General features: G+C 38.3%; 1 protein-coding gene across 2 annotated transcripts in view; it reads left to right on the top strand.

Annotated features, from left to right (window-relative positions):
* The window catches only part of PLCB1 (phospholipase C beta 1), a 631,360-nt gene that overhangs the window by 451,163 nt on the left and 153,759 nt on the right, over nt 1-26,438 (top strand). For both annotated transcript variants that reach the window (XM_015560268.1, XM_006758081.2), the window contains exons 6-9: nt 138-213; nt 7,049-7,149; nt 8,611-8,777; nt 23,757-23,903. In XM_015560268.1, coding sequence (XP_015415754.1) covers nt 138-213; nt 7,049-7,149; nt 8,611-8,777; nt 23,757-23,903 — 491 coding nt within the window. The remainder of the gene's footprint in view (nt 1-137; nt 214-7,048; nt 7,150-8,610; nt 8,778-23,756; nt 23,904-26,438) is intronic.

Below are 26,438 nucleotides of genomic sequence, written 5' to 3' on the forward strand. Positions count from 1 at the left end.
ATGATGAGAAGTTTTCAATGCTTTAAAGCTGAATGCCAAAGAGGTTGATTCAGTGGGATGTTTTCGTTTAGCGTCACCTACAAGTGCTGGGATCCATCTGCCTTTCACACACCTCTCACTTGTGCTTTCACTTGCAGCGTATACCGCTTGTTTTCAGCAGACCGGAAACGAGTCGAAACTGCTTTAGAGGCTTGTAGTCTTCCATCATCAAGGGTGAGCATGTTGCCTATCTAAAATTAGCACTATTAAATAGCTTTGAGCAATCATACTAAAGTGTAGGTTGCCCCAAATGCTACCCAAACATCAAACCATAGGAGCTTTGGCTGTGTTGCTCAGTGGTCAGACGTTTAGAGAGCTGGCCCACCCACCAACGGGTCATGGGTTTGATTTCCAGTCAATGGCTCATACCTGGGTTGCAGATTCGATTCGATTTCCAGCCTGGTCAGGGCCGGTGTAGAAGGCAACCAATCCACATCAATGTTTCTCTCCCTCACTCCACCTCTCCTTCCCTTCCATTCTCTCTAAAAATGAATGGAAAAATTATTTTCCAGTGAGAATTAACAAACAAAAAAAATAGGACTTATTTGTTAATATTTACAATATGTGAGGTCACTGTTATTATATTTTCTTTCACTCCCCTTATTCCAACATTTTAATCTAGAAAGACCTTTGTTCTTTATCAATAAAGATTAAAAACTGATATAAAATGTATTGGCCAAAAATATTAACATTATCAAGAATTTAAACTTCTTGATATTTGGTGTCTCTTGAGATATTAGCTAATCATTATAGATTATGATTAGGAAGATATTTGAAATATGAATGTAATCTTAGCTCACTCTTAAAATTTCTAGTTTTAAGAGTTATAAGTTACTAAGCAATTAATATAGCAGTGCATGTTTATAAAGAAATATATTTACATACTCTGCAGGGCTGTGCTCAAGGTTTTTGCTGAGAGGGAAGCAGATCAGCACAGTTTGGAGACTGCTACTTTGCTCAGATGGTGGAAAGGTAGATGAGAAGACAAGGTTGTAGTATGCTTTTTCCTGCCAAACATATTCAAGGCACTCAATATGTGTTAATCCCTGAAACTCAATGAATTTGCCTTCATTTCAATACATTTCTACATGCCTGGCTCTAAAATGATTTTTTTTACCATTGTTTCTGAGAGAAATGGGTCTATTGCAGAACGCCTTTTTCTCTGCTCTATGCAGAACTCTCCTTTCTGTTGCAAAGTATTTTTATCCTGGTATCTAAGCAACAAGTAAGCACTTTCCCAAGGACACTCCTTACACTGTAGGGAGAACCTTTGAGCCTCTAAAACCCACTGGCAATGCTCAAGTTGCAGAGAACGAAGTTGAGGAGCCATTCTTAAGCGTATAATCAAACGTGGAAAAGTATGGGTGCCATTATTAGATTCACCGGTCAGTTCTTGTTGGGAATACTTTTCAGAAAAACATTAAGTGTAATAACGACTTTGGTAGGTAGACGAAAACAAGGAAAAACAAGAGTGTCATTCCACCACCAGTTTCCTGCTACAGGTGGGAACAGATGCTGATACTCCAACACTAGGGCAGAGCTGTGGGGAAGCTCCCAAACATTTTATCCTTCACTTTAATAAGCAAAATGAAATGATCAAACTTGCTTATTACTGCTCTCCCAGTGGATGCTTTGGAGTAAGAAAGAAATAACTAAGGTCAATACTTAAATAAATATTTCTTGAATTCTTTCTGGGTGCCCTCAGCACTGAGAATATAGTAGTAAACACAATGAAGTCCCAGGGTTCCAGGATCAGAGAGTCTGGGGATGCTGGTCAAACACCTCGACTGATATGTGTAATTTGTGGGGAATTCTAGGAACAATAGGAGTGGAGGGCTGCCAGTGAGAATGAGAGAAGCTCATTCCAGAAAAATTAAACAATGTGTGCAAGGCCCTGAGGCCGGAAAGTCTAGGCCCGAATGAGAACTGCATTTAAGCACAAAAAAGTAAGTGGGAGCGATTAATTTAGAAAGATGGGCATCAAGTGTTTTTCCTCTGTAACTGCTCCGGATTTTACCTTTACTGGATAACATTTGTGACATATAATGATCAAAAATTTAAGTTATTATTATTATTAATATCTAGCTAAGGAAAAGGAGTAAAAAATGAAACTGCATAGAAAGTCAAACCCATCAATCAATTCTCTATAAATTGCAATTTTCTAAACAATTGGATTCTGAAAATTCAGTCAATAAATATAAATTGAGTTTTTACAATCCACCATGTCTATTATAGGTTCACGCTTTCAGACCAAAGTCAACTGGAGACATTTGAAAAGGAAAATGAGATTCAAATAACAGGAGTCATGTTTAAATTGAAAAACATATTTATCTTTAGTAAATTAAATGTTATGACAGTTTTCTGAGAACAAATTGGAGATTTTTTAAAAATATGATCAACCTCCATCATGAAGTTTTGAAAGATCATTATTCTTAGTAAAGTACACTTTACTTGGAAGAGTCGTAGAAATTGAATGCTTTAAAAGATTTAAAAAGCAGAGACGGTTTCAGAGCTTGGCAATAAATGCTTTTGCAAACTGACTATGTTTGAAATCCTCATTGTAATTTCATATCTACAGAACAGTGTCTCTAGAAAATATCCACTAATTAGCAAAAAGATTCAGGATATACTAACAAGAAGTATTTTAAATACTACACAGAAGAAAAGTTATATAAATGGTAGATAATCCTGCATGTCTGGAGCCTCGTTTCATAGCCGGCGGTCATTCCAACTAGATTTAATTGTGTTCTGTAAATAGGCACATTACCAGAAACACAGTGGATATCCTGTTGAGATTTTTTAAACATTGTCGTTGTGCACATTGTTAGGGATAATTAATGCACTTGAACTTGTGTCCCAGCCAATGTGATCCATTGGAATAACACATTCCTTTAAAGGGTACTCCTTCAGAGATTACAGTCGCTTGTCCAAATTACCTTAATTGTTAAAAAGTAGTACTACAGCAAAAAAGAGAGACAAAGCAATTACTGTAGTTCTGTTAATAATCCAAACACATTTTCCAGTGAAACCTTTGAAGACCTTTGCATATTCAGAAAATTACCACTTTACCCACAAACTTTCTGAGCACTGAAAATAGTTTACTTGAAGCAAATTACCTTTGATTTAAGTCTTATTAACTTGAGAATAGCTCAGGGTCATTTGGAATGTTATAGTAGTCTCGATACAGCACTGGCTTATGTGTTTGCATTTTAATGAAGAAGATAAGGAATTAATCTATGTGTTTCTTTTAAATAATAAAGTTTATTATAGTTATATTTTGGTCTTGGCATAGAGTTGGCACATGTATTTTCATTTAATGATGAAGATAAGGAGTAAATCCATGTGTTTATTTTATTTTATTTTATTTTTTAAATATATTTTATTGATTTTTTACAGAGAGGAAGGGAGAGAGATAGAGAGTTAGAAACATCGATGAGAGAGAAACATCGATCAGCTGCCCCCTGCACATCCCCCACTGGGGATATGCCCTCAACCCAGGTACATGCCCTTGACCGGAATCAAACCTGGGACCTTTCAGCCACAAGCCGACGCTCTATCCACTGAGCTAAACCGGTTTTGGCCCATGTGTTTATTTTAAATAACAAAGTTTACCATATTTAGGAACATATAGTATATGCAATACTGAGGGAGATAGTGTTTTCTGAATTAAAAGAAGACCTTAAGTTTTCTAAAGAATCTTACGAATAAAAATCATTTTTACAGGATAATGTTAGATTTGCCTTTTTCCTATGTCTTACATCATAAATATAAATCAGAAATATAATCATTTTTGTAGCTGTGATTCTTAAAATAACTGGTATAAAAAATTTAAATGCTCATTGAAGCCCTGGCTGGGTAGCTCAGTTGATTAGTGTTATCTCGATAAACCAAGGTAAATGGAACATCAAGTCCACGTCTCTCTCTCTCTCTCTCTCTCTCTCTCTCTCTCTCTCTCTCTCTCGCTCCCTCCCTCCCTCTCTCCCTCTCTCCCTCTCTCTTCTTTCTCTCTGAAATTAACAAATGAAAAATTAACAAAAACATTTGGAGATTGATTATGAGCATCTTACTTGTAAGTATTTCATGTACATTATGGCTAACTCAACTTTTGATTTATAGCTTTAGAAAAAACATATTGTGAACAGGTTAAAATACTGAATTTATTGAGAAATAATTCATTGTTTTGTTGAGTTGAAATATGTATGTGAACTCTTGAGTTATTAGCGTCTACTTCAATAAATTAACATATTTTCAAATAACATTTTCTGAATGTTAAATACTTATTTCTTACAAAATTACTCCCCTATACTCTTTCACTTTAGCTTTCAATAATACACATTTAAAATATATTTTTATTGATTTAAGAGAGGAAAGAAAGAGAGAGAGAGAGAGAGAGAGAGAGAGAGAGAGAAACATCAATGATGAGAGAGAATCATTGATTGGCTGCCTCCTGCATGCCGCCTATTGGGGATTGATCCCTCAACCCAGGTATGTGCCATTGACTGGAATGGAACCCAGGACCCTTTAGTCTGCAGGCCGACGCTCTATCCACTGAGCCAAACCAGCCAGGACCCAATGATGCACATTTTAACAAAATTTTTTTTTTCTCTCACCCACTGACTCCAAAGCCTTGCTCAAGTTGGACAAGAGAAAAATGAGACAAGGAAAATCAGCTGTATTGAAATGTTTTCCTTTTTCTATGCTCTAACATCCAACTGGTGATGACAATAAATTGTGTTTATTCATATTATCTTAATTAATCTGTTTTCCTTTATAGGAAGTTCTGATTCACAGCTGGTAAATAAACAGTGGTTAGAGTTTTACTAAAGCATATTGTTCTATGGAGTTATGTGTCTGGAATCTTACATAAATGACTTTAGCTAAATCTGCTATTCAAAGGGAAACATACAGCACATAATTCCTTGCTATCAACTTCTACCTTTCTCATAAATTACATTCATTCATTTAGTAAGTATTTAGTGTGCACCTGCAGTATGTTACACACTGGAGATAGAGCAGTTAGCAAGCAAAATGCAGGTCCTAGCTTGTGTAGATCCGCAGGCTGGAAAGTAATAGAATTGTACAGCTGGGAGCAGAATCCTATTAAATGAGTGTTGAAATATGAGACAAGCAAGGTGTGATGGTATCACAGAATGGAAGGCAAAACCCTATCTGGGAGAAAGGAAAGGCTCCCAGAGGAAGAGATTTTAGCTAAGACAAGAAGGGAGGGAGAAAAGGGGTCAGGAAGGGAAAGAAAACAATTATTGATGTTCTTAGATAAAATCCATATATGTGTGTGCTGGGTAAGGTTGGGGTGGGGAGAAGAGTGATCTCCAAATAGTAACTAAATAGTAGAGAGAATGGGAGAACACTCTTGGGGTTCACAGAGGTATTCAGTATTTCTTTACTACTATTGATATTTAAATATTTACCTTCCTGTGTCTCTCAGCCAAAAAGTAGAATAGAGAAGGTCATTCCCAGCTATTTACACAGCTACTTAAGGAGATGTGGGTGCTTAAGTCACAGAAAGGGGGCAACAGAAAATGTACAACTTCTAGGCAAAGGGTTTCTTCCATCTTGTGAATAGAACGGGACTTTGGAAACCAGTTTACAGGTTGTACTTGTCCCCATTTTATGAGTGGCAAAACACCAATAAAACAATCCATGGAAACTTCCCATTGTTCTTGGATTTGACCACTTGTGCTCATGACTTCAAAATTGGTGTCCAGGTATTTAAGCTTAATGGTGTAATGCATCTTGCTATGTATAATGTTTGTTTGTCTCAAAATTCTGTTTTTAAAAATAGATTTTTTGCGCTCTATAAATGGGTTTAGTAAAAAAAAAAATATTCTTTTATTTGTTCAGTCCACAAATATGGGAGTGAGCTAAGTTTTCTTACCTGTTAGCAAGGAATGTACGATTTCAGACAATAATTTTTAGAAACTTTTATAAAAGTACACTTCAAAACCTATGAATATGGTAAAAGGAAGGGTGTTTGGTTTAAGGGCTTGAAAATAAAACCCCCCATATAAACACTTACCTGAAATAGGAAAACAGCATAAAGAATGTCCTTCCTGTTAACAAAGGCTTGAATACATGTTTCCGGTTTCCATGGCAGCCCGACTACACAGAAAAATAAGTCATAGAAGTGACTTTTTATGTCAGTGACTTGCTTCCCAAACAATAGGACCAGGAGGAGTCAGTGAGAAATAATGGTTCCTGTCTAATGAAAACACTAGAGGCCTGGTGCACGAAATTTGTGCAGGGTAGGGTCCCTAGAGCTGGCCTTCCCACCTCCCCACTTCCCTGCCTCCTCCTTCCCTCACTCCCTCAGTGCCTCACCACCACTGCTGGTCACCCGCCATGTTCTGCACCACCCCCTAGTGGTCAGTGCATGTTATAGGAAGCAATCAAACTCCTGCTCTCCCAGTCGGACTCCCGAGCAAACAATTTGCATATTAGCCTTTTATATAGAGAGATTTTACAATTTATCAGATTATTTAAACTTGAAAGAGCATTATTTGGGAAAAAGGACACAAAATCAGTTTTTTACATTTTTTTTAACAAATGTGAATGTTCTTCATGTCACTGATCACTTAAAAATGGTTAAAATGGTAATTTTTTATGTTGCATAAATGTTATCACAATAACAAGATTAAAACCAAAATAAAAAGAAAACTTTAAAAATATGCTAAAGAGATCCTCTTTTTACTAAGTCTAACTTCACTTTAGAAATGTACTTAAGAAATTGCCTTAACATCTCTTTAGAAGAAAACTCTTACACTTAAATTATAATGAAAACACAAGAGAGAATAAGGTTTTTGATACCTAAAAGCCAGTGTTCAAATGGAGCCCACAGCTGGGCTCATGAATGTCTTCTGAATATTTACCCTGAACACATGGAAGAATAGAGGGAATGAAGGTTGGGAGGGAAGGAGTTGAGGGAAGCAGGGAGGGAGGAAGATAGGGCAAGAAAAAGACCGTTCACTGACAGTGTTGTTTTATTTCCCAGAATGATTCAATACCTCAAGAAGATTTCACTCCAGAAGTATACAGAGTTTTCCTGAACCATCTTTGCCCTCGACCTGAAATTGATAACATCTTTTCTGAATTGTAAGAGCATCCATTTTAACCCACTAGCTCCCGGCTTCCATGGTCCTCAGGCTGGCTAAGGCAGGAATTTGAGCAATAGAGGGAGAGGAAAACCCTCTTGTGCACTATGTCTAATAGCAGTGCTTCTGTGTAGTCACTGGAGATAGTCACATATTCCTGCCCCTGAGGTGCAACCAGGGCTTTTAGTGAGTGGAAGTTTGCTATGATTTGTTGCTGGGTGTAGCTGTTTTAGTAACCTCAGGGGGCTCCGTGTGGTTTGAAGTTTATGGCTCGAACAGAGAAAGCTTAGCTGAGACAGACTCATGTTGCAGAAAGAACTCTGAATTGGGAACTAACCATCTTATCTCTCTGAGCTGCATTAGTGAAGTGACAAGTGTGGCTTACTAAGAACCCTCCCAGCTGCAAATTATATGTTGGAAATTATATAGGCATTAAGTTGTTAAATAAATGAAAAATAAGGAGAAAGAAACCAAAACACAAAGGCAAATGTGGGGAAGTAGCAGTGTACTCTTTTGATATGCTGAAATCTACATGATGACAGAAAACCAATCCAAAATTGATAAATACAATAAGGATTCCTTCATATGGAAGACAGACAAGCAGTGCTGCCGAGAATGACGCTGAATATACTCACGTGCTGATGTTCATTGCCATCAACTATTTATTGAACATGTGCAATATTTGTACCATTGAACTTGACTTTTGGCTGTCAACAGGATTAAAATGTGAAGTTTGAATCACACTCTATAGAAGAATTATAGACTCTGGTTGACATGTAACTTTAATGAAAAGAAAAATGTGCTTAAACATATTGTTTACTTTTTTATTACATCTTTGAATGATTAAGCGGGATAGGGTATTTGATGAACAAAATAGATCCAGGAACATAGAAGCATGGAACAGACTGTCAGATCTCAGAGGAAAGACAGGGTGGATGGGTGGGTGGGTAGGAAGAGGTTAACTAAAGAATTTATGTGCATGTAAGCATAACCCATGGACACAGACAATAGTGTGGTAAAGACCTGGAGCTTAGAGTAGGTGCAGACTAGAAGGGGTCAATGGGGTAAAAAAGGGACATCTCTAGTTCTTGCAGCAATAAAGATACATTAAAAAAAAAGTTTAGTGTCATAATAAAAAAACAACCCATACCTCTGTGATCAGTTTAGAGTGGTTTATCTTTACACACAAGATGCAATGTTTTCCTACTGTGGATTTTCCCATGCATTGGGTATTGTTCAAGGGCATTGGGACTCAGTGGCAGTGATTGGAAAACTTATTTGTAGCCCATGGAGGTGCAGCAGTTGTGTGGAGCAGCGCAGTGTCTTTAGGGCAAGATAGGAATTTCAGAATAACATGCTCTTACCAGGAATGACAGGATTTGGTTTCTCTGTAGCTAAAGGCAAATATCTGAATGAGACTTGGTGGCAAATATTCTAATTTATGGTTTTTAATTGTCTGTAGTGGTGCCAAAAGCAGACCATACCTTACTGTTGATCAGATGATGGATTTCATCAACATTAAGCAGCGAGATCCCCGGCTAAATGAAATACTTTACCCACCTTTAAAGCAAGAGCAAGTCCAAGTATTGATTGAGAAATATGAACCCAACACTAGCCTCGCCACAAAAGGTCAGTCCACTTTGTCCCTCACCACGGGGAAGCGCTGCTTTCTAATTGTGAATGGGTCACACATTTGTGTGCCTGCTTTCCTTTCTGTTTTAAAGTTACTGGTGGTTCAATCCAAAGTAGATTTTTTAAAATGTTGATATGTGATTTTTGTTGTAGTTATATATGTGACATTTTTTAGGTGTCTAATCGTTTGTTTTATTTTACATTTACTCGGTGACTAAATGCTTCTTTCTCAGACAGGAAATTCACAGTCTTACAGGTTGCCCTTTAGGGTCTGTTTTTAGATGTTCTGAGAAGTGATCCACAGATTTTTCTAAATCTCTAAAACTGAAAAGATTGGACCCTTATCCTATTCTAGTCTACACTATTGACAAATTTGTCCACTTGGTAAAATTTTATAAAATTTTGATTTCCTTATGTAAAAAAACAAATAGTATTTATAGAAAAAAATCAGTCTAAAAACTGATATCAGGAAGAGAGATCTAAGTTGCCTGGAAATTATTAAGAAATTTATGTTTTTGATTTGGGAGAAATTAATTGCCAAAATAAGATGATGATGATTTAATTGCCAAGGATTTTCAATTATTTGTAGCATCATTGTCCCTGAAAAGGATTTTCAGCTATTTCTTTACCACTAAGCCCAAGCCTCATCTGGATTGAGATATCTTCACTGAGAGAATGGGTGTGTCATCAGTGATGCTATTGCAAATGCCTAGGTATTCCATGGGGAGGGAAAAAGAAGTACAATTATTAAGAAAAAATAAATTGCATGTTAATAAGCAGGTAATTTATAAGTAACAAACATCTCTATCAAGCTGAATAGTCATTACTAAGAATGGTTATCATAAAAGTAGATTTAAAAATTTTTCAACCCCTTGTATTTATTCTGAAACTGGACCTCTAAATGAAAAATGAAAGTATTACGTATTAATTAAAATCTTATAATTAATTTTATACTTCAAGCTATTAGTTAGGAATTTATAGACGACGTTGTTTAGTGTTTATTTTCTTGGTCAAGCACTTTACCTTTGCTGTTGTCATCATTCTTATTGTTGCCAAAGTCAGTTGAAGGGAACAACTGAGGCAACAGTATATGCTGGCATTGCCAGGCCTGCCCCTCTGATCTTACTTCCGTATGAGGCCCTTTCTTCCCTAGTGTCACAGACACAGCATTTCTCCTTACCATTTAACAGCGTGCAAGTCCTTGGAGATTTCTCCCAAATAATTTGACAGTTCCTTTCTGAAATCCCAAACTTCACCAAAAAATAACTAGCAGTATTATAGCAGATCCAACAGGACTTGTAAAAATACATTAGCTTAAAACGCTAGGAAAACAAAAAGCTTTTGTGAAACCAATGAAACACTTCAGAACCTAAACTTTGCCCTTTCCCCCTCCCTTCACAGCACACTGCTGGCAGCCCATGTTTCAGGTGGCATCGAATCCCCATATATCAACTCTGATGCCTTGGAAAAGTAGAGGATACAAAGAAAAAATTACAATAGGTTATTGAAAAATCTAGAATCCTGCAAGAACCGATTTTGGTCTAAGGAAAGTTAAGATGATGTCTCTTAGCATTTGCAAGAGTATTTAGTGCCATCTTATAGTTGTACCAGGTATGAATTCTACAATCACAAACACACACAATTCAGGTACATTTAAAATAGCAGCACGATTTTTCTCAAGCTATGTGATTCATCATGGAGCTTCCATGTTCATGTTGGTGTGATTTTTTTAAATCCCAGAATTTATTTCACAACCCAGAAACTCCAATAAGAAAATGAACTTGAGATATTTCACACCAGGTCATCTTGTTTGCTGCTTTGGCTCTGTTTATTTGAATAAAGAGGATTAGAGAAGATTTTTTATTCATAGTGAATAGGAGAACGATTTTTAAATCCCTCTTTATAGGAAGAAGACATTGTTAGGTTAAAGGTTAATTCTTTAGTAACTAAGAGTTTGAGATTTTTTTTTCCAAAAATGAAAATTTATTTTTTAATTTAATTTTGCAGTTTGCCTTTAAGATATTTTCAGGAACCCTTTTTTGTGTGTCTTAAATCTAACAAAGTATAATTTCAGGAAATATTATTTGACTTCAATGTGGTGAATGATGAGTAAGGACATTAGCTTTCTTTATTATGTAACTTTTTAATATGTACATTATTATTTTGCAAAGAAGCAAATCAAGGCTTTGACATCAAAAGATTTACCTAAGGTGTAAAATCAAGATGTTCTTCAAGAAACATCTGATGAATACATTTTAATCAATAAACACATAAGAAAATAAGTAAGGACATTTAACATTACATTATAATATATTTTTTGCTGCTTTAATTTTGACTAGCTCTTCAAATGTGCCCAAGCATTAGTAAATTGAAACACAAAATTGGTCTTATTCATCTGAGAAAGACATTGTCATATTACCTATATTTGATAAAATACTAGGAATAAGACACATACATAATAGTAATGCAGATATATATATGTATATACATGTATATGTATATATACATATATATATATATATACACTCTGATATCAAGAAACATTTTAAAGTAGGTGTTAAAGAAATACTACACAAAGTTGACTTGTGCTAATATTTAGTTCTTATATGCATTTTATATAAAAGGTAGCATAAAATGAAAGGAAAAATTTTCAGTGTGGCCAAAAGCCTAAATGCTAAAAATGAGCACTGGTTAGCTGACTACACCTGTACCACATGGAAGTGGGAAATGAGCCCAGAAGAGATAGTGGACTTTGATGCTTTGTGGACCTGTGGCCATTAGCATGTGTGCCACATTTCCACACTGGATCACTTTGGACCAAAAGATGGAATGTAGTAATTGGACAGAGTTAGGCCACATGACTTTCCCTAGAGCTGATGAGGAATTAACTGCCTAAACCACATGGACTACCACTGGGAAAGGAGTGGTTGGGTTCCCTGAAATGCAAATAGGGTATGCTACCCTTAAGAAGGAGCACACGGGGCAGATAAAGACAGCAGAGCCCACTACAACTGGGTCAGAAATCAACAATTCATCATTACTGTTTACCTAATCTTAAGAAACCATTTAACCTATTTAATCAGTTCTACCCCCTAGTTTATTAAGATTGTGTATATTAATTTTTGCCCACTAAACCTTGGCTGACCTGAACTAATGAAAAGTGATAATTGGCATTTACACCAAATAATTTCAAACCATTAATTGGCCTAGATGTGAGATTCAGAACATTGGTCCTAGACATTCTTACTCTTTATCACTTAATTTTCCAAGTAGATTTTTAAAAATCATTATTTTCTCAGCACCATTTCTCTTCATTAAGTAGAAATCATAAATAATACTGACTTTTCATTAATGGCTATTATGCATCCATAATTTTAAAAAATGCTGGCATAGTATGATGCTTAAGCCAGTTCATCTCAGGCAGGTGATCTGACCTGCTTGACATTCAGGTTCCTCCTCTATAAAGTGGGATGATAACAACACCAGCAGATCTGGGTGTTCTTCCCATATCTCTTGGCACTTGTTATTCCAACATGGTTAACAGCAGCCTCTGCAATTCTCCAGGACCTTCTCTCAGCCCAGCACAGGTAACCTACATGTGCCCAGGGCTCCATGGCCCCAGGATTGGTATTCATTCAGGAAGTAGTACCTCATGTCCCTTGCCTCTTGTGTGGGACATTTTCTATGCATTTTCACCACTTTCTCCTGGAATTCCTCAGTGCAATTTAGCCTTAGTTGCCCACAACTGTATCCTGATTGATCATGTTCCTTTCATTAGCTCTTTCCTTCCCTTTCCATTTCTCTACTCCCCTACAGTTATTTTTTTAGAGTAACCTCTGAAATAAACTATGTTTACTCAAATTTTTGTCTCAAAACCTACTTTTACAAGAAACCAAACAAAGACAAGCACTTTTATAAATGGCCCTTACAAAATCAAAAGTAAAAGATGGGTCAGGTCCCCGAAGCTGAGCATTGAGAGAACAAATGTGAAGAATAAATGCCCACAGCTCATCCCTTCTGACCTATCAACATAACTGCCTTGTTGGCACTTTGCATCCCTGGCTGGTGGCCTCAAATCATGGGATCTCCAATCCATAAGGGTATTAGCTATTTAGCCCAAACTCAGGTCACAGAAGAGGCCGCATTTTTCATGTCCCAGGGTACAGTCCTCGCGACTACTCCAGACTTCTGCTTGGGCCCCTCCACCAGGACTTGCTGAGAAAAGAGATGCAAGGTCAGCTATTTAGAAGATAACAGTTTCATCCATAGCAGTGGTTTTTAGTCTTGTCCTTGACATAGCATCCTTGTATTGTGTTTGTTTCTTCCAACAAAGTCTCACAAGAAAGGCCAATGTGTAGGAAAAATCTATAGGAACACTCTATTAGTTTAACACAGGGAGCCTGGAGTGTAGCTGCTGATGGCTGCCCTGTTCCTGTCTCCTCTCCTGCCCCGCCCCATTCTCTGCAGGAACTTCTGCTACAACCCCCAGGATTCAGGATGCACAGTTTAAAAACCACTCAACTGGAGGAAATATTGACTGGTTCAAAGGTCTGCCTCACAATTAAGGTGGCATCCATTTAAATAGTTTTAAATAGATCCACTGCAAAAAATAAAAGAACTAAAATGAATGAACAAAGTAAACTTAAATGCAATAGATTTTCCTCCTGATAGACAAAGACAGATGAAAACTCTATGAGGTAGGCAGGTCTCTCTGTGCGTTAATTGAGTTACTACACTGAGAAAGCTGCTGAAAAGCCACTCGAGTATTTTATTGATTAAGATCCCATTTAAAATCTACCCATTGACTTTGTAGTTTCTGTGGAAGGTCACGGAAGAATGACATTATCACCTATGACTACATTTCAAGCTACTCTTAACTCTGTGTTTCATATGTTCGGAGATTTTTCTGAAGTATGAGAGATCAGCCAAAATGAAAAAAACAAAACATTTTTTTTCAAGATAGCTATTATGAATCCACTGATCATTAGTTGACTCGGTAACTCCCTTCACTTTCCCTCCTTGATTGCCTTTCCTCCTTTCCCTGGCCCAGAAGTCTTGTTTACTTTATTCCTCTAGCCTTTTTCTTCAGTCATCTCAAAGTCACGACCATGTCCATTCACAACCAACCAGGAAAAATATAAATTGTAAAAAATAAAGTCAAATGCCAGTCCCAAGAGATAGGGAAGTGAGCTTGGTAGCCCAATCCACTCCAGGATGCTGAGTTTGGTGGCAGCTTTTTATGGCATCAGAGTATACCTTCCTGAGATGCCTTGGCCTTTGTGTGAGAGCTATTGGACAAGGCAGATAATGGCTATGCTTTCCCTAGCTGCAACCCCCCATAAGAGCATAGCATTAATAATCTCTAGCTATTATACTTTTCCCCTTCCAAGTGTTAGGTGGGACGATGGCTCGGATAAAATGTATAGCTTGCAGATTGCACTGTGCTGGAGAAAGGCTACAAAGCCACAGCCCTTTGGCCTCCCAACATCTGCATTACCCAGAATCCAGTTTTATTAGCAGTTTATTTTATAGCAAATAACTGGTAGGGAAACAGATGAAATACAGAAAGAATCAAGTTCATGGAAAACAAACAATGACCACAAGAAAACCAGGTGATGATTGACAGAATTAACCTTCTCACCTAGCACTCTACATTAACACATAGAAAATGAATCAAAAATACTTCTTATTCACATCGCAATTGGTTTTTGTATGGGTTCCCCCTGAAGCCTACCCTGGGAGAAGAACCCAAGCATGAGGAGTTTATTTAAGAGGTGATCCTGGGTGGAACAATTTAGGAAGTGCGGATGAAAAAAGGAAGGCAGCCATAAAGGTGGTGTCATCGCGCAAGTTAGTGTGTGCATGACTGGATCTCAATCCTGGGGCAAACTCCAGGAGCCCATGTAGAACGGATTTTTTCAAGAATCTCCATCATATCAAAGGAGAGATCCTCCAAGGTACCTGATGCTCATTGCACTCTTTTCTTTATTGTAATACACAACTGAAGCAGTTGCATGGGTATTTGAATTAATAAGCATGTATTGCCCACCTAACTTAAGAACTACAAAGAAGAAGAACAAAATCAAGATAAAGTCTTCATCCTCAAGGAGACTATAATTCAGACAGGTGATATATACAAATATATCAGTGTTCAAATTACTATATTACAAGATAGAATGTGGTACACCACCATTCAGCAAGTATCTATTTAGTGTCCTTTATGTGCCAGGGAAAGGGGATGTTTTATTTATTGAGGTTCTAGGGAGTGTCAAGTATCACTTCAAGCTCTTTACCAGCCAATTATCTTGTATAAAACTCAGAGCAAATCTTTGAGTGTATTATTACCTCCATTTTACAATGAAGGAATTGGGTCTTTGTTTATTTTTTAAATATATTTTTCTTGCTTTCAGAGTGGAAGGGAGGGGGAAAGAGAGATAGAAACATGAATGGTGAGAGAAAAGTCTTTGATTGGCAGCCCCCTGCATGCCCCACACTGGGGATTGAGCCTGCACCTGGGCATGTGCCCTGACCAGGAATTGAACCATGATCTCCTGGTTCAGAGGTTGAGCCATGACGACTGGATGGAAATTGAGTTTTTGAATGGTCAGGTAACTTTTATCAGTTTGTTTGAGAAGGAAGTAAAGGAGAAGGGAAGCTAAAAGGACATGTAGGCCTTGATGCTAATCTTGGCTCATTCCTTTCGTCAACACACATTTTTGGAGCCCTACTGCCTGTGTCCACCATTGTGCGTGGCAATAAATAGGTGCCATTCTTCTCCGCATGGAGCAGTCAGTGCAGCAGAACTCCTCTGCGAGGAAGGATGAAGGCTTTTGAAGAGGAGAGTGACATTCGCGCTGTACTCCAGGCATGCTGCAGTGTAGGGGGCTAGATGAGGGGCAGATTAATGTCAGGTGGCATTTCAGGCACTAAGTGTAACATGTTCAAGTAGTTACAGAAAGCACTAATGAGCACATATTGTGGACTTGCCTTTATACTAGACACTGGGAGAGATGAAAACAAAGAGAAGGCCATGTTCCTTGACGTTAGAAAGCCAATGTCCAGCTTGACCAAAGAACATGACATTCTAGTTAAGGATCTAGAACATTTTTGCCTCCTGTGCGTTATGGCTCAGGAACCATTGTGAAGGGTCTCTTCTGATAGAACAATGTGATAATGGCCACTGAATGGCTATGTGCACTAATAAAATGCAGTGGACTTCTTCACTACCCTCTGAGAACCTCTAACCCTAAATGACCAATTAGTTCTTTCAAAAATCTAGTGGAAACACTCCAAGCTATGGAGGGTTCTAATCTGTATTCTGTGTTTATGTAGCCATGTCAATTTAAAGGGATTGTTTAACCTCATTGGGTTAAACAATCTGAATAGCTTGCAGATTGCACTGTGCTGGAGAAAGGCTACAAAGCCACAGCCCTTTGGCCTCCCAACATCTGCATTACCCAGAATCCAGTTTTGTTAGCAGTTTATTTTATAGCAAATAACTGGTAGGGAAACAGATGAAATACAGAAAGAATCAAGTTCATGGAAAACAAACAATGACCACAAGAAAACCAGGTGAGGGGAGGTGTGGACTGTCCAACCCTGGCACTTAACAAGAAAGCTGAAAAATGCGCCATGGGTCAACATTTATATATCGCATTAAATAATAAAACTTCGTCTTACCTACCAAACAGAACAGTGAGGAGTAAATAAATTGCAGATGTGAGAATATTTTGAAAGGGGGAAAGTGCTCAATCAAAGGTAGGTGTTATCATTAAGAACATTGACACAAAACCACATTAACAAGTTCAACTATTTTTAATATGGGAGAACTCGGGAACACAAAAAGGCATGGTAGCTGGGTAATGGAGTTAATCTGTAAAGGCTTTTGAGAAGAGCACATAGCCATTTAGTGGCCATTATCATACAGTATCTTGGGCTTGTATTTGTACATAGTTATGATAATAAAACAGGTTTAGCAATCAAGATGGAATAAGAATGTCTGACACTTCTCAACCTAAAATAAGAATACATGGGAATATGTATAGAACATACTGACTTCAGGGTTGGAAAAAAAATTGATAAAATAGGTAAAGAAACAAGCAGAGTTCATATCCTATACAAAAACACAGGTATTTGACAAATGTAATAGGAAAGTTTGTGCCCAAGCAAAGATAAGTGAAAATGGAACATTTAATAGAAATTTCTGAAAGCGGGCAAAGGGATTTTGGTGAGCCATGAGATATTAAAGCCATCTGCACTTACTTTCTCTGAGCTGCTCTAGCAGAATTCACATAAGGGTCACAGCACTAGGAATTTTCATGGGCCAAGGAAATAGCTTCTCAGTGCTGTGCATGGAAGGGACTTAGAAGGTGCTAAGTAATCCATTGGACCAGTAGCCTTCCAACATGCGTTGGTAACATTATATTAAGAGTGGGGCTTGAATGATGATGAATGGATTCTCGACCACCCAATTCCAATGACATCCAAACATTTGAGAGCCAGAGCCTGACTAATTGGCATTTGGCTCAACAGAACGAGGCTGGTGGCCATGCTAACTGGCACACATGTTGTCCCGCTTGCCCATCTCAAATGTGTGATGACTCTGTGGATTTATAGGCCATCTGTCTTGCAAGGCAGAATTTGTAGAGAATTTTCTGGGTTTCCGGGCTTTGAAAGATGTTATTTGCTTGTACGGGGCTATTTTTATTTCTTTAAGCTAACTTGCATATTTTTTGCAAGACCTACGGAACAGTGTCACATCTTCCGTTTAACATTTCTTTTGCCCTCACACTGACATAACAAGTTTTCTGTTGTATTTTATTTTTCTTCCTAAAAGTTAGATTCATGGGTAAGGGAATAAAAATGCTAGAGGGTGCTTTTAAATTACTTGCAAAGACTAGAATGCAAACTCAGGCTGGAAAAGAATTTTACACTGTGGTAGACAAATCCTAATCAAAGAGCTAATCCTCACGCCTCTGCCAGATGGGTCATTTGTCCTGCCTGAGCCCAGCTTATTTCAACGGAGAGACTAAAGTAGCATGTTTTAGTGTGATAAGTAAATCACAGGGGGAAAAACTCTTCTTTGGTCACATTTAGGACTATTTTAGGACTCCTTCAGGGTGCCCTGATTGAAGCCAATTGCCACAGGGGCAAGACCCTTTCCTTTCCATCATCCGTGTCCTCAGCCAGGCGAGTGCTGGGAAAGCTATCAGTCCTACTCACCACTGTCTCCTTCTGTTGCCCTGGCATGCATTCCAGGTCCAGCACTCACATGAAGTACCCCTGTAACCCCAGAAAAATTGCTTACCTCTCTAAGCCTCAGTTGTTCAACTGAAAATGGGAGTTTAAAAATACATCACTCATAGGATTTCTGTGCCTGGCACATTGTTGGTGCTCAAATAATGTAGCTCCTCCTCCTAGAATTACTTACCTTCTCCTATTACTAGATTACAGGCAGTGTCTTCTGCAGCAGCATAACGTGGTGGTTAATGGCAGAGAACAGAAAGCTTGACTACTGAGGCTCAAAACCCAACTTATCCACTCACAAGCTGTGTGATGTTAAGCAAGCTACTTGCTTTCCATTTCTCACCTATAAAATAAGCATCAAAGCAGTATCCACTTCATAGAGTTATTATTATGAGGATGAGATGAGTTAATATTTACATATAGCAAGCAATATATAAATGTTTGTTAAACATTACACTGGAAATAGATTAAATTCATGAACTCTTCAAACACTGGCTTCCTCTCTTTCTTCCTTTCCTATCCTGCTCGCACTTATACCATATATTTCCTTTAAAGTCAGAATCCATTACACACACACACACACACACACACAAGACTATGTTTGTAAACACAGCCAGCCACATGTCTTTCCTTGAACCTCCACAGCATTATTTTTTCTTTAGCACTCTGCTGCTGCCGCCTCACATCTGCTTTTAGGACTAGCTCAGGAGCGCTTCCATGTCAGCACTTTGACGCCATGATGGAGTGATCCCCAAGGTAACCCTCCCATTAAAAAACACACTGAGCAGGGAAGAGCCGGACTTCAATGTGCCTGAGTAATGTGCCCATGAATCCTACCTAGAGCTTTTGATCATGCTGTATTGTTTTTTATCACGCTGTACTGTTTCCCTCCCTGGATCACTGAGCTCTTGTAAAGAATCAGGAGAGAGCCTGGCCTGTGTGGCTCAATGGTTGAGCATCGACCTATGACTCAGGAGGTCACAGTTCTATTACTCGTCAGGGCACATGCCCAGGTTGTGAGTTCAATCCCCAGTGGGGGGACGTGCAGGAGGCAGCTAACCAATTACTTTCATCATTGATGCTTCTACCTATCTCTCCATCTCCCTTTCTTTCTGAAATAAATTTTAAAAATATATTTTAAAAAATAAGAATTTTGCCATGGTATTTTTTATAAGTTCTTGAAGGTCAGGACTCTTTTGGGCACATCCTTGTTTATTCTCCACCTCTGGCATCTCCCTAAAAATATGTTTATTAATAACCACCGAAAAGGAGTGCCTTAGCTCTAGAGTAAGTAAGTTCATGATATCTTGTTCTTCCCCAAGAGACTTGAGCTAAAACATCATTCTCAGATGCCCAGAACAGAATGGGCAAGCTGAAAAGTCCTGTTGGAAGTCAGCTTCTAGACATCAGTCGATAAAGGAGTCAGAACCTGAGAGGATGGGAGGACCAGTCCACAACACTCCTTGCACCGTTCTTCTGTTCCATTCTCCAAAGTGTCCTTGTCTGGACACAAAGCCTCCTCACTCTTGGTTGTTCCTGAGGCCCATGGGCTGGCCTCAGATTTAGATAAGATATCAGAGTAGCTCGTACCCTAACAAATCATTCAAGGGCCTTCACATGCACTTGTAAGCATGAAATACATCCAGTTGAGTGGCAGTGGATACACTGCATTGTTTTAGAGCACCCCTGAGTGCTCGCATTTTTGTCACAGCAGATTTCGAATTTCTGTCTTCCTGACATGTTCAGGAGGCCATCGGTGGAGCCTCAGTCATTATCTACCCCGGGCGGGGGGGCGGGGGGGGGGACAGGCAGAAGGAGGTAGAGGTACAGTTGCTGGCCATGGCATCTGTGCAAACCCATGTGACATTTGAGAGTTCTTTGCAGCAAGGATATCGCTGAAGTATGAGGAGTCATATTGGGGGCCATCATTTTGCCACTTGCCTCCTATGTCTCTTTGGAGATTGTTCCTCCCCATAAAAGTCAGATCGCTTCACTTTTGTATCATCAGTTCACTTTTTTGAACACCAGAACATTTTTTGAATGGAAAAGCTTTATACAGCTGTTGTTTTTCATTCCTTGAGGGATTTATGTTTTTTCTATTTTGACTCTGTCAGCAATTTTCAACCAGCATGTCATTAGAATTTTTGTTTGTTGTTTGTTTTGTTTTGTTTTTAATCACAAGAATTTTTAAAACATGCAATACCTGACTATTTAGTTGGGGCAGTGACTAAATAGATTGTCAAATTAAAAAAATGACAACAGCCAACACAACAATAGCCATCTGGTATGAATGAATCAAAAGTATACCTTTTTTGTGTCAGATTGGTAAAAAATACATTTTTGCTGTGCCACAGAATTTTATTAATTAGCCTATGGGTGTATGAGACGAAAAGGTTGAAATCGCTGTTCCAAGTGGTTCAAACAATATATTATCCTTCATTATACTGGTATGAGTGACACACTCAATTGGAAGCATACAAATGTTTTATTAAGAAAATATATAGGGGGCTCTACTCTTAGCCTTTGTCAGATGGCCTTATCCTTCTGAACTTAACTTCCTTCACTGTTGATTTTACTCCAGAAAATTGTAACATTACTCTTAATTGTGGTTTGATGTTTTATAATCTCATTCTATTATGGGACATTTTGTTTTAATTGAACTAGTAATCATCCCCATTATATTAAACCACTTGAACTCATTGAATTTTAGAGCTAGAAGAGACTTATGAGTCTGGAGAGTTGACTCATCCTATAGTTGTGGAGTTTGTCCCTGATCAGTTACTGCTCGCAGGAATGGATTTCTTGTGCTCTTACTAATTTGTTTAGGATATCAATGTTTTCCTATCTTAACTCTCAATGTTTTCCATTCATCTATGCTCCTCAGTAGACCAGAAAGATAATGTAAGCAGTTTTGCAAAAATAGTGCAAGGTTAGTGTAAGAAGACTTATGCATTTAAGTTAATAGCAAATGCAAATACTCTAACTGTAGGTTATATGCAACAAAGGGGAATTCAGTAAGACTCTGTTTTCTGTCTCAAAGCCTTTACTAGTCAGAACTATTTGGGGGCTAATTCATTATGCCAGTACCGTCTGCATTTTTGCAAATGAACTCCAGACCCCTTAGCTGACACCTTGCAATTTATAAACTGACCACTCCTTACTTTTTCATCGGCTCTTCTTGACTTTGGCATATCTGTGCTTAGTCATTTGGTGCATCAAAATCTTCACATTTGGCCGAAACTGGTTTGGCTCCGTGGATAGAGCGTCTGCCTGCGGACTGAAGGGTCCCAGGTTCGATTCCAGTCAAGGGCATGTACCAGGGTTGCGGGCACATCTCCAGTGGGAGATGTGCAGGAGGCAGCTGATCGATGTTTCTCTCTCATCGATGTTTCTAACTCTCTATTTCTCTCCCTTCCTCTCTGTAAAAAATCAATAAAAATATATTTAAAAAAAAATCTTCACATTTGTTCCTTTAGTTAGCAAGGGAAAGCTTTGGGGTTGAAAGGGGGTTCCCAGGGTTTGCTCACCTCTTCTATAATCATAATCTGAACTGTGCTCTAACCTCATTCATCATTCTTGTTCTAGGTTAGGTAAATTCATCACTGGGGAATTTTACATTATTTAGTATGATTCATGATAAATAACCTTCTCAAACACCAATTCACCTAATTCTTGTTTTTTACTGACTAAAATTTTCAATTTCTATGAAATAATAAAGGTAGAGATGATAATGCAAAAAAAAGTGCTAAATTGAATACAGAGCTGGTTATATCTTATTGACTAAAAGACAGGTTTTGGGGTTGTTGTTTTTCTCTGTTTGGGGAATTTGGTGACACACATATACATGTATCAGAGTCTCATAGAGTCCTTTGGAATGACCTTGTCATATTCCTGGTTTCCTCAGTAATGGATTAAATAGAACTTTGACACATGCTTCCTGGCATACTGTAGAGTATAAACTTGACTTTAATTATAATATCCTCATTTGAGAATGACAAGTATATCTTGTATACCCCCACTTTTCTGTCCTGTACCCATGGTGATATCAAAATTAATCAAAAGTTCACTTCAGAATCTTTCTCAACACAAGTGCCCAGAAGGCACTAGAGGCAATAAATGGGAATCGATGCTAAAGTTAAAATTAATTTTTCATCACCGCCATATTGGCACATGTTTTGTTTTAATTGCTTTTAAAATTTGCTGATTAGACCAAAGATATCTTTTCCTGTAAGATAACAGACACAAGCTGACAGCCTCAGGATTAAATCCAGCACCATAAAAATCCAGCACCACACAATATTTTACTGCTGTCATCTGCATGTCTTCAGAGGTATACACTTGTGAGTTTTCCTCAACCCACAGTGACTTGGTGCACACACTAGCCCAGCAGTCACCTTACTTTCCTTTGCTGGTCCCTAAGGATACTTGGCAGTTACTGCAGGTCCACTGAAATACGGGTAGGGAGAGACTAAGTTGTATCAAGTTGTCAAGTTGCATAATGCCAAATACTAACAATTTCACATGATCCAACTAATCAGGAAAAAAAAATCACGCTGTCCTTCATGATCATCCAGGTTTAAAGCAACTTATTTTCTATTTTAAATCACTGATCATCAAAAAGAAGTGATGAGTGCACACCTATCTGCACAAAGCCTTGTGGCAGATTCCAGGGCTGACAGACAGAAATGCACACCCTGCTTTGGAGGAGCTCACATCTCCTTTTCAAGGTGTGAACTGTCTTATTTTCTCTTAGATTATGAGCTCTTAAAGGCAGCGGCTGTGCTTTCATTAAATAATTATGCACACACATTTTTCTTCTGGAAGTACACACACACACACACACACATACACACACACACACAGGATTTTAACAGTAGTTAGCTCTGAAAGAAGAATTAGAGCTGTTCAGAAAATGTTTTCTTTTTCCCCTCTGCTTATCTCACTTCCTAATTTTCTTCAGTGAACATATACCACTTTTATATTAATGCGACACCATTTCAACAGGAAGACAATGCTACCCTCTAACATGTACTGACAAGGTCTTTACCACCCACAACTGTGCTGGGTTTTTTTCAGGCTTTGGAGGTTAAGGTCCAAGAAACAAACTATGGTGATGGATCAAAGAATTAAGATGGCTCTCTCTATGTATTGTATAAAGATTAGTATGATTTTTTATGATAACGATAAAGAATTAATTCAATATTTAGCATTAGTCACCTCAGAAAGGTTACAAGAAAAGAACAGAATCTTAGTTAACCAAATAAAGTGTGAATCATACTTCTTCCATTTGAAATAAAATCATTCTAAATAAGAAATTTAAAGACCTCATTTTTATCATTTGATTTCCATCCCCCCCCCCCGCCCCCAAGAGAGATTCATTTGTGGTCATCTTTATTATTTTTAAAAAAGATTATTTTTAAAAACATTTTCACTTCATTTTAAATAATAAAACCACTTGCAATTAACTTTTTTCATTATAAAAGTAGCACATATTTATAATGGAAAATTTAGAAATTCACCCCTGATTCTATTAGCCACAGATAAGCACTAATAACTTTTGTATCCATCCATAAAGTTGATAACCATTCTTATATTTAAAAACAGCAGGTTGCCGTGGCCTGTGTTGCTCTGTGACCAGAGCTTTCTGGGCAGGAAAAGTAAAATCACATGGTGCCAGCCACCCATGAAAACAATACGCTCACACTCCTCTTCACTCTGCATTGCCTCCAGGACAGATCTCAGTGGACGGGTTTATGCGCTACCTGAGTGGAGAAGAAAATGGAGTCGTTTCACCTGAGAAACTGGATTTGAATGAAGATATGTCTCAGCCCCTTTCTCACTATTTCATTAATTCCTCGCACAACACCTACCTCACAGGTACGACTTGGTAATTCTTTAACAGTTTTTGAGCCAGTCTCACGAAATCTCACCATCCTCTGCTTCCGTTCCTATAAGTGAAGGTACATTTGCTTTTGTTTCTTGTGAAATCCCTCTGAGAACTGGGGTCCTGACCAGAGGCTCCAGAGGTAAGCAGTGGTGTCCTTATGTTTATGACACAATATCATTTCTTCACGTGTATCTCCATCTAAGTTTCCAAGCCTTCTAAAGGTGTCCGTGTGTGGTATCTTCAAACCAATGGAATTTTTGTGTAACTGTGCTCATTCTTCAGTGGACTTAAAGCCATTTACAATCCTACTTGTTATCTGCAGGTCTTTTATCTACAGAAAAATTCTGAAGGCATTAAGAAATTCTGCACAAAGCAAATTGCCAGTTTGCTCAAGGTATAACAGGGTTTTAATTATGAAAAAAAATTGACCTGTGAATGACAACATATATTTTTTATAAATATTACAATGAAGGAGTAAAAACAAGTATTTCCTAATTTGTCCTAAATTGAGTATTGTCGTGGTTTTTAGTAGATCACTAAATCAAAAAGTATTAAAACATATATATGCACACATAATACACATATGTTATCTCAACATAGTTTTAAGTTAAAATCTATAACATACAGATTTCAGTAAGCTGAAATGTTTTTATAATCAAAATACATTTCTAGGAGAATACTTTCTGTATAGCAGATCTCTAATCACAGGCATTGAAAAGAATTTGTGGAAAATCTACTGGTTAATTAAAAAAGAAAAACAAGTTTTTTGTTTGTTTTTGTTTTTAATTTTGTTTTATTGCTTAAAATATTATAGAGAGTAGTACATAGGTCTCCTTTTTATTTTCCCCCTTGACCTTCCCCCGGCCTCCCCTACCCCGCAGTGTCTTGTGTCCATTGATTATGCTTATATCCATGCATACAAGTCCTTTGATTGATCTCTTACTCCCTCTCCCCACCACCACCAACCATTCTCAGCCTTCCTGCTGTAGTTTGGCAGTCTGTTCGATGCTGCTCTGCCTCTGTATCTATTTTTGTTCATCAGTTTATAAGGGTCTTTATTATCCATAAATGAGTGAGATCATGTGGTATTTTTCTTTTATTGACTGGTTTTAAAAGCCATGTCACTCTCCTGCTTCACACAATTCATTTCCAAATGAATATAAGATAAGAGAGACCTGAAGACCCACAGTGCAACCAGAGTCTGGGGTGTCATTTAGACTCTATGCCTGGTAAATGTTCCCCATGTCTTGGGGGAGGTTTGATGTGCTCATGGCTCATTGCTCGGGGGGTGTTATTTGCTTGGTGGACAGACCAGTAACACTACCTGTGGCATGACCAGGGAGACCCAGGCACTGGGGACTTCTCCAAGACAATCTCACAGGGTTCAGCCATCTGGCACCTAAGCAGTTCTTTCTTCCCAATTCCTTAAAGAGGCCTAGTCCTCCTGGTTCAAATGCAGTTGGAGTTGGTATCAGGTTCTGCACTGGCCTGGCATCCCACACTCCATGAAAAATAGTTTAGAATAGAAATGACATGGATAGAAATGTAGCCTTGAGACAGTTGGAATGGGCTGTCAGGTTGACCCTGTGTAATCAGCAACCATCTATTCTGAGTCATATAGTCTGAGTTCCATAGTCATTTGAACTGCAACTCGCATGATCTTTAGGAAAATTAGATTGGCCCTCAGGCTACGTGTGGTCTATTTTATTTCAACTGACATTATCTACTAAAAGAGATCCATGTCATAAAACTAACTAGATTCATGTTTGGCCCATTCAAACCCTATTCTCGTCACCCCTTTCTGCATTAACAAATCACTCCAAAACTCATAAAACGGCCACTATTTATTTTTTGGACCCATATTCTTTATGTCAGGAATTCAGGCAGGACACAGAGGGGATGGCTTGTCTCTCCTCCCTGGTGTCTTGGGCCTCAGCTGGGAAGTGAATGGCTCAGGGTAACACAAACACCTCGGGAGTTGGGATCATCTGGAAGCTTCTCCTCCAACATGTCTGGCACTTGGGCTGGGGCCATACAACAGCTGGGCCCCATTAGGACTGCTGACCTAATGGCCAGCAGGAGGCCTCGCCATGTGGTGTGCATTTCCTCACAGCATGGCAGCCCCTGGGTAGAGATACAACTTACATGGCGGCTCACAGCTACGAAAACGAGTGTCCCAAAGAACAAGGAGGAGCATTAATTGTCTTTTTGCCTTTAACCTCTGAAGTTCTGTATTGCCACTTCCTTATTTATTTGTCCAAACAGTCACAGTCCTATCCAGATTCAAAGGGAGGGGACATAGACCAGAGCTCTGGGTTGGAGGGGTGTCAAGATATCTTTAGCCCTGTTGTAAAACCACTAACTGTAAGAGAAGAGTGTCCACTCAGCCCACTTCCCTGGATTCAGTTTTTTAGGCCTATCTCAAAGGTTTTGCAGCTCCCACTTAAATTTCTAAGCCTTTATAAAGGGCTTTTCCCTTCTCAAGCCTCTTTCATCTTATTTGGTACCATTGACCTATTGGGAAG

This window comes from Myotis davidii, unplaced genomic scaffold, assembly GCF_000327345.1.
Source record: "Myotis davidii unplaced genomic scaffold, ASM32734v1 scaffold32, whole genome shotgun sequence".
NCBI classification, from domain to species: domain Eukaryota; kingdom Metazoa; phylum Chordata; class Mammalia; order Chiroptera; family Vespertilionidae; genus Myotis; species Myotis davidii.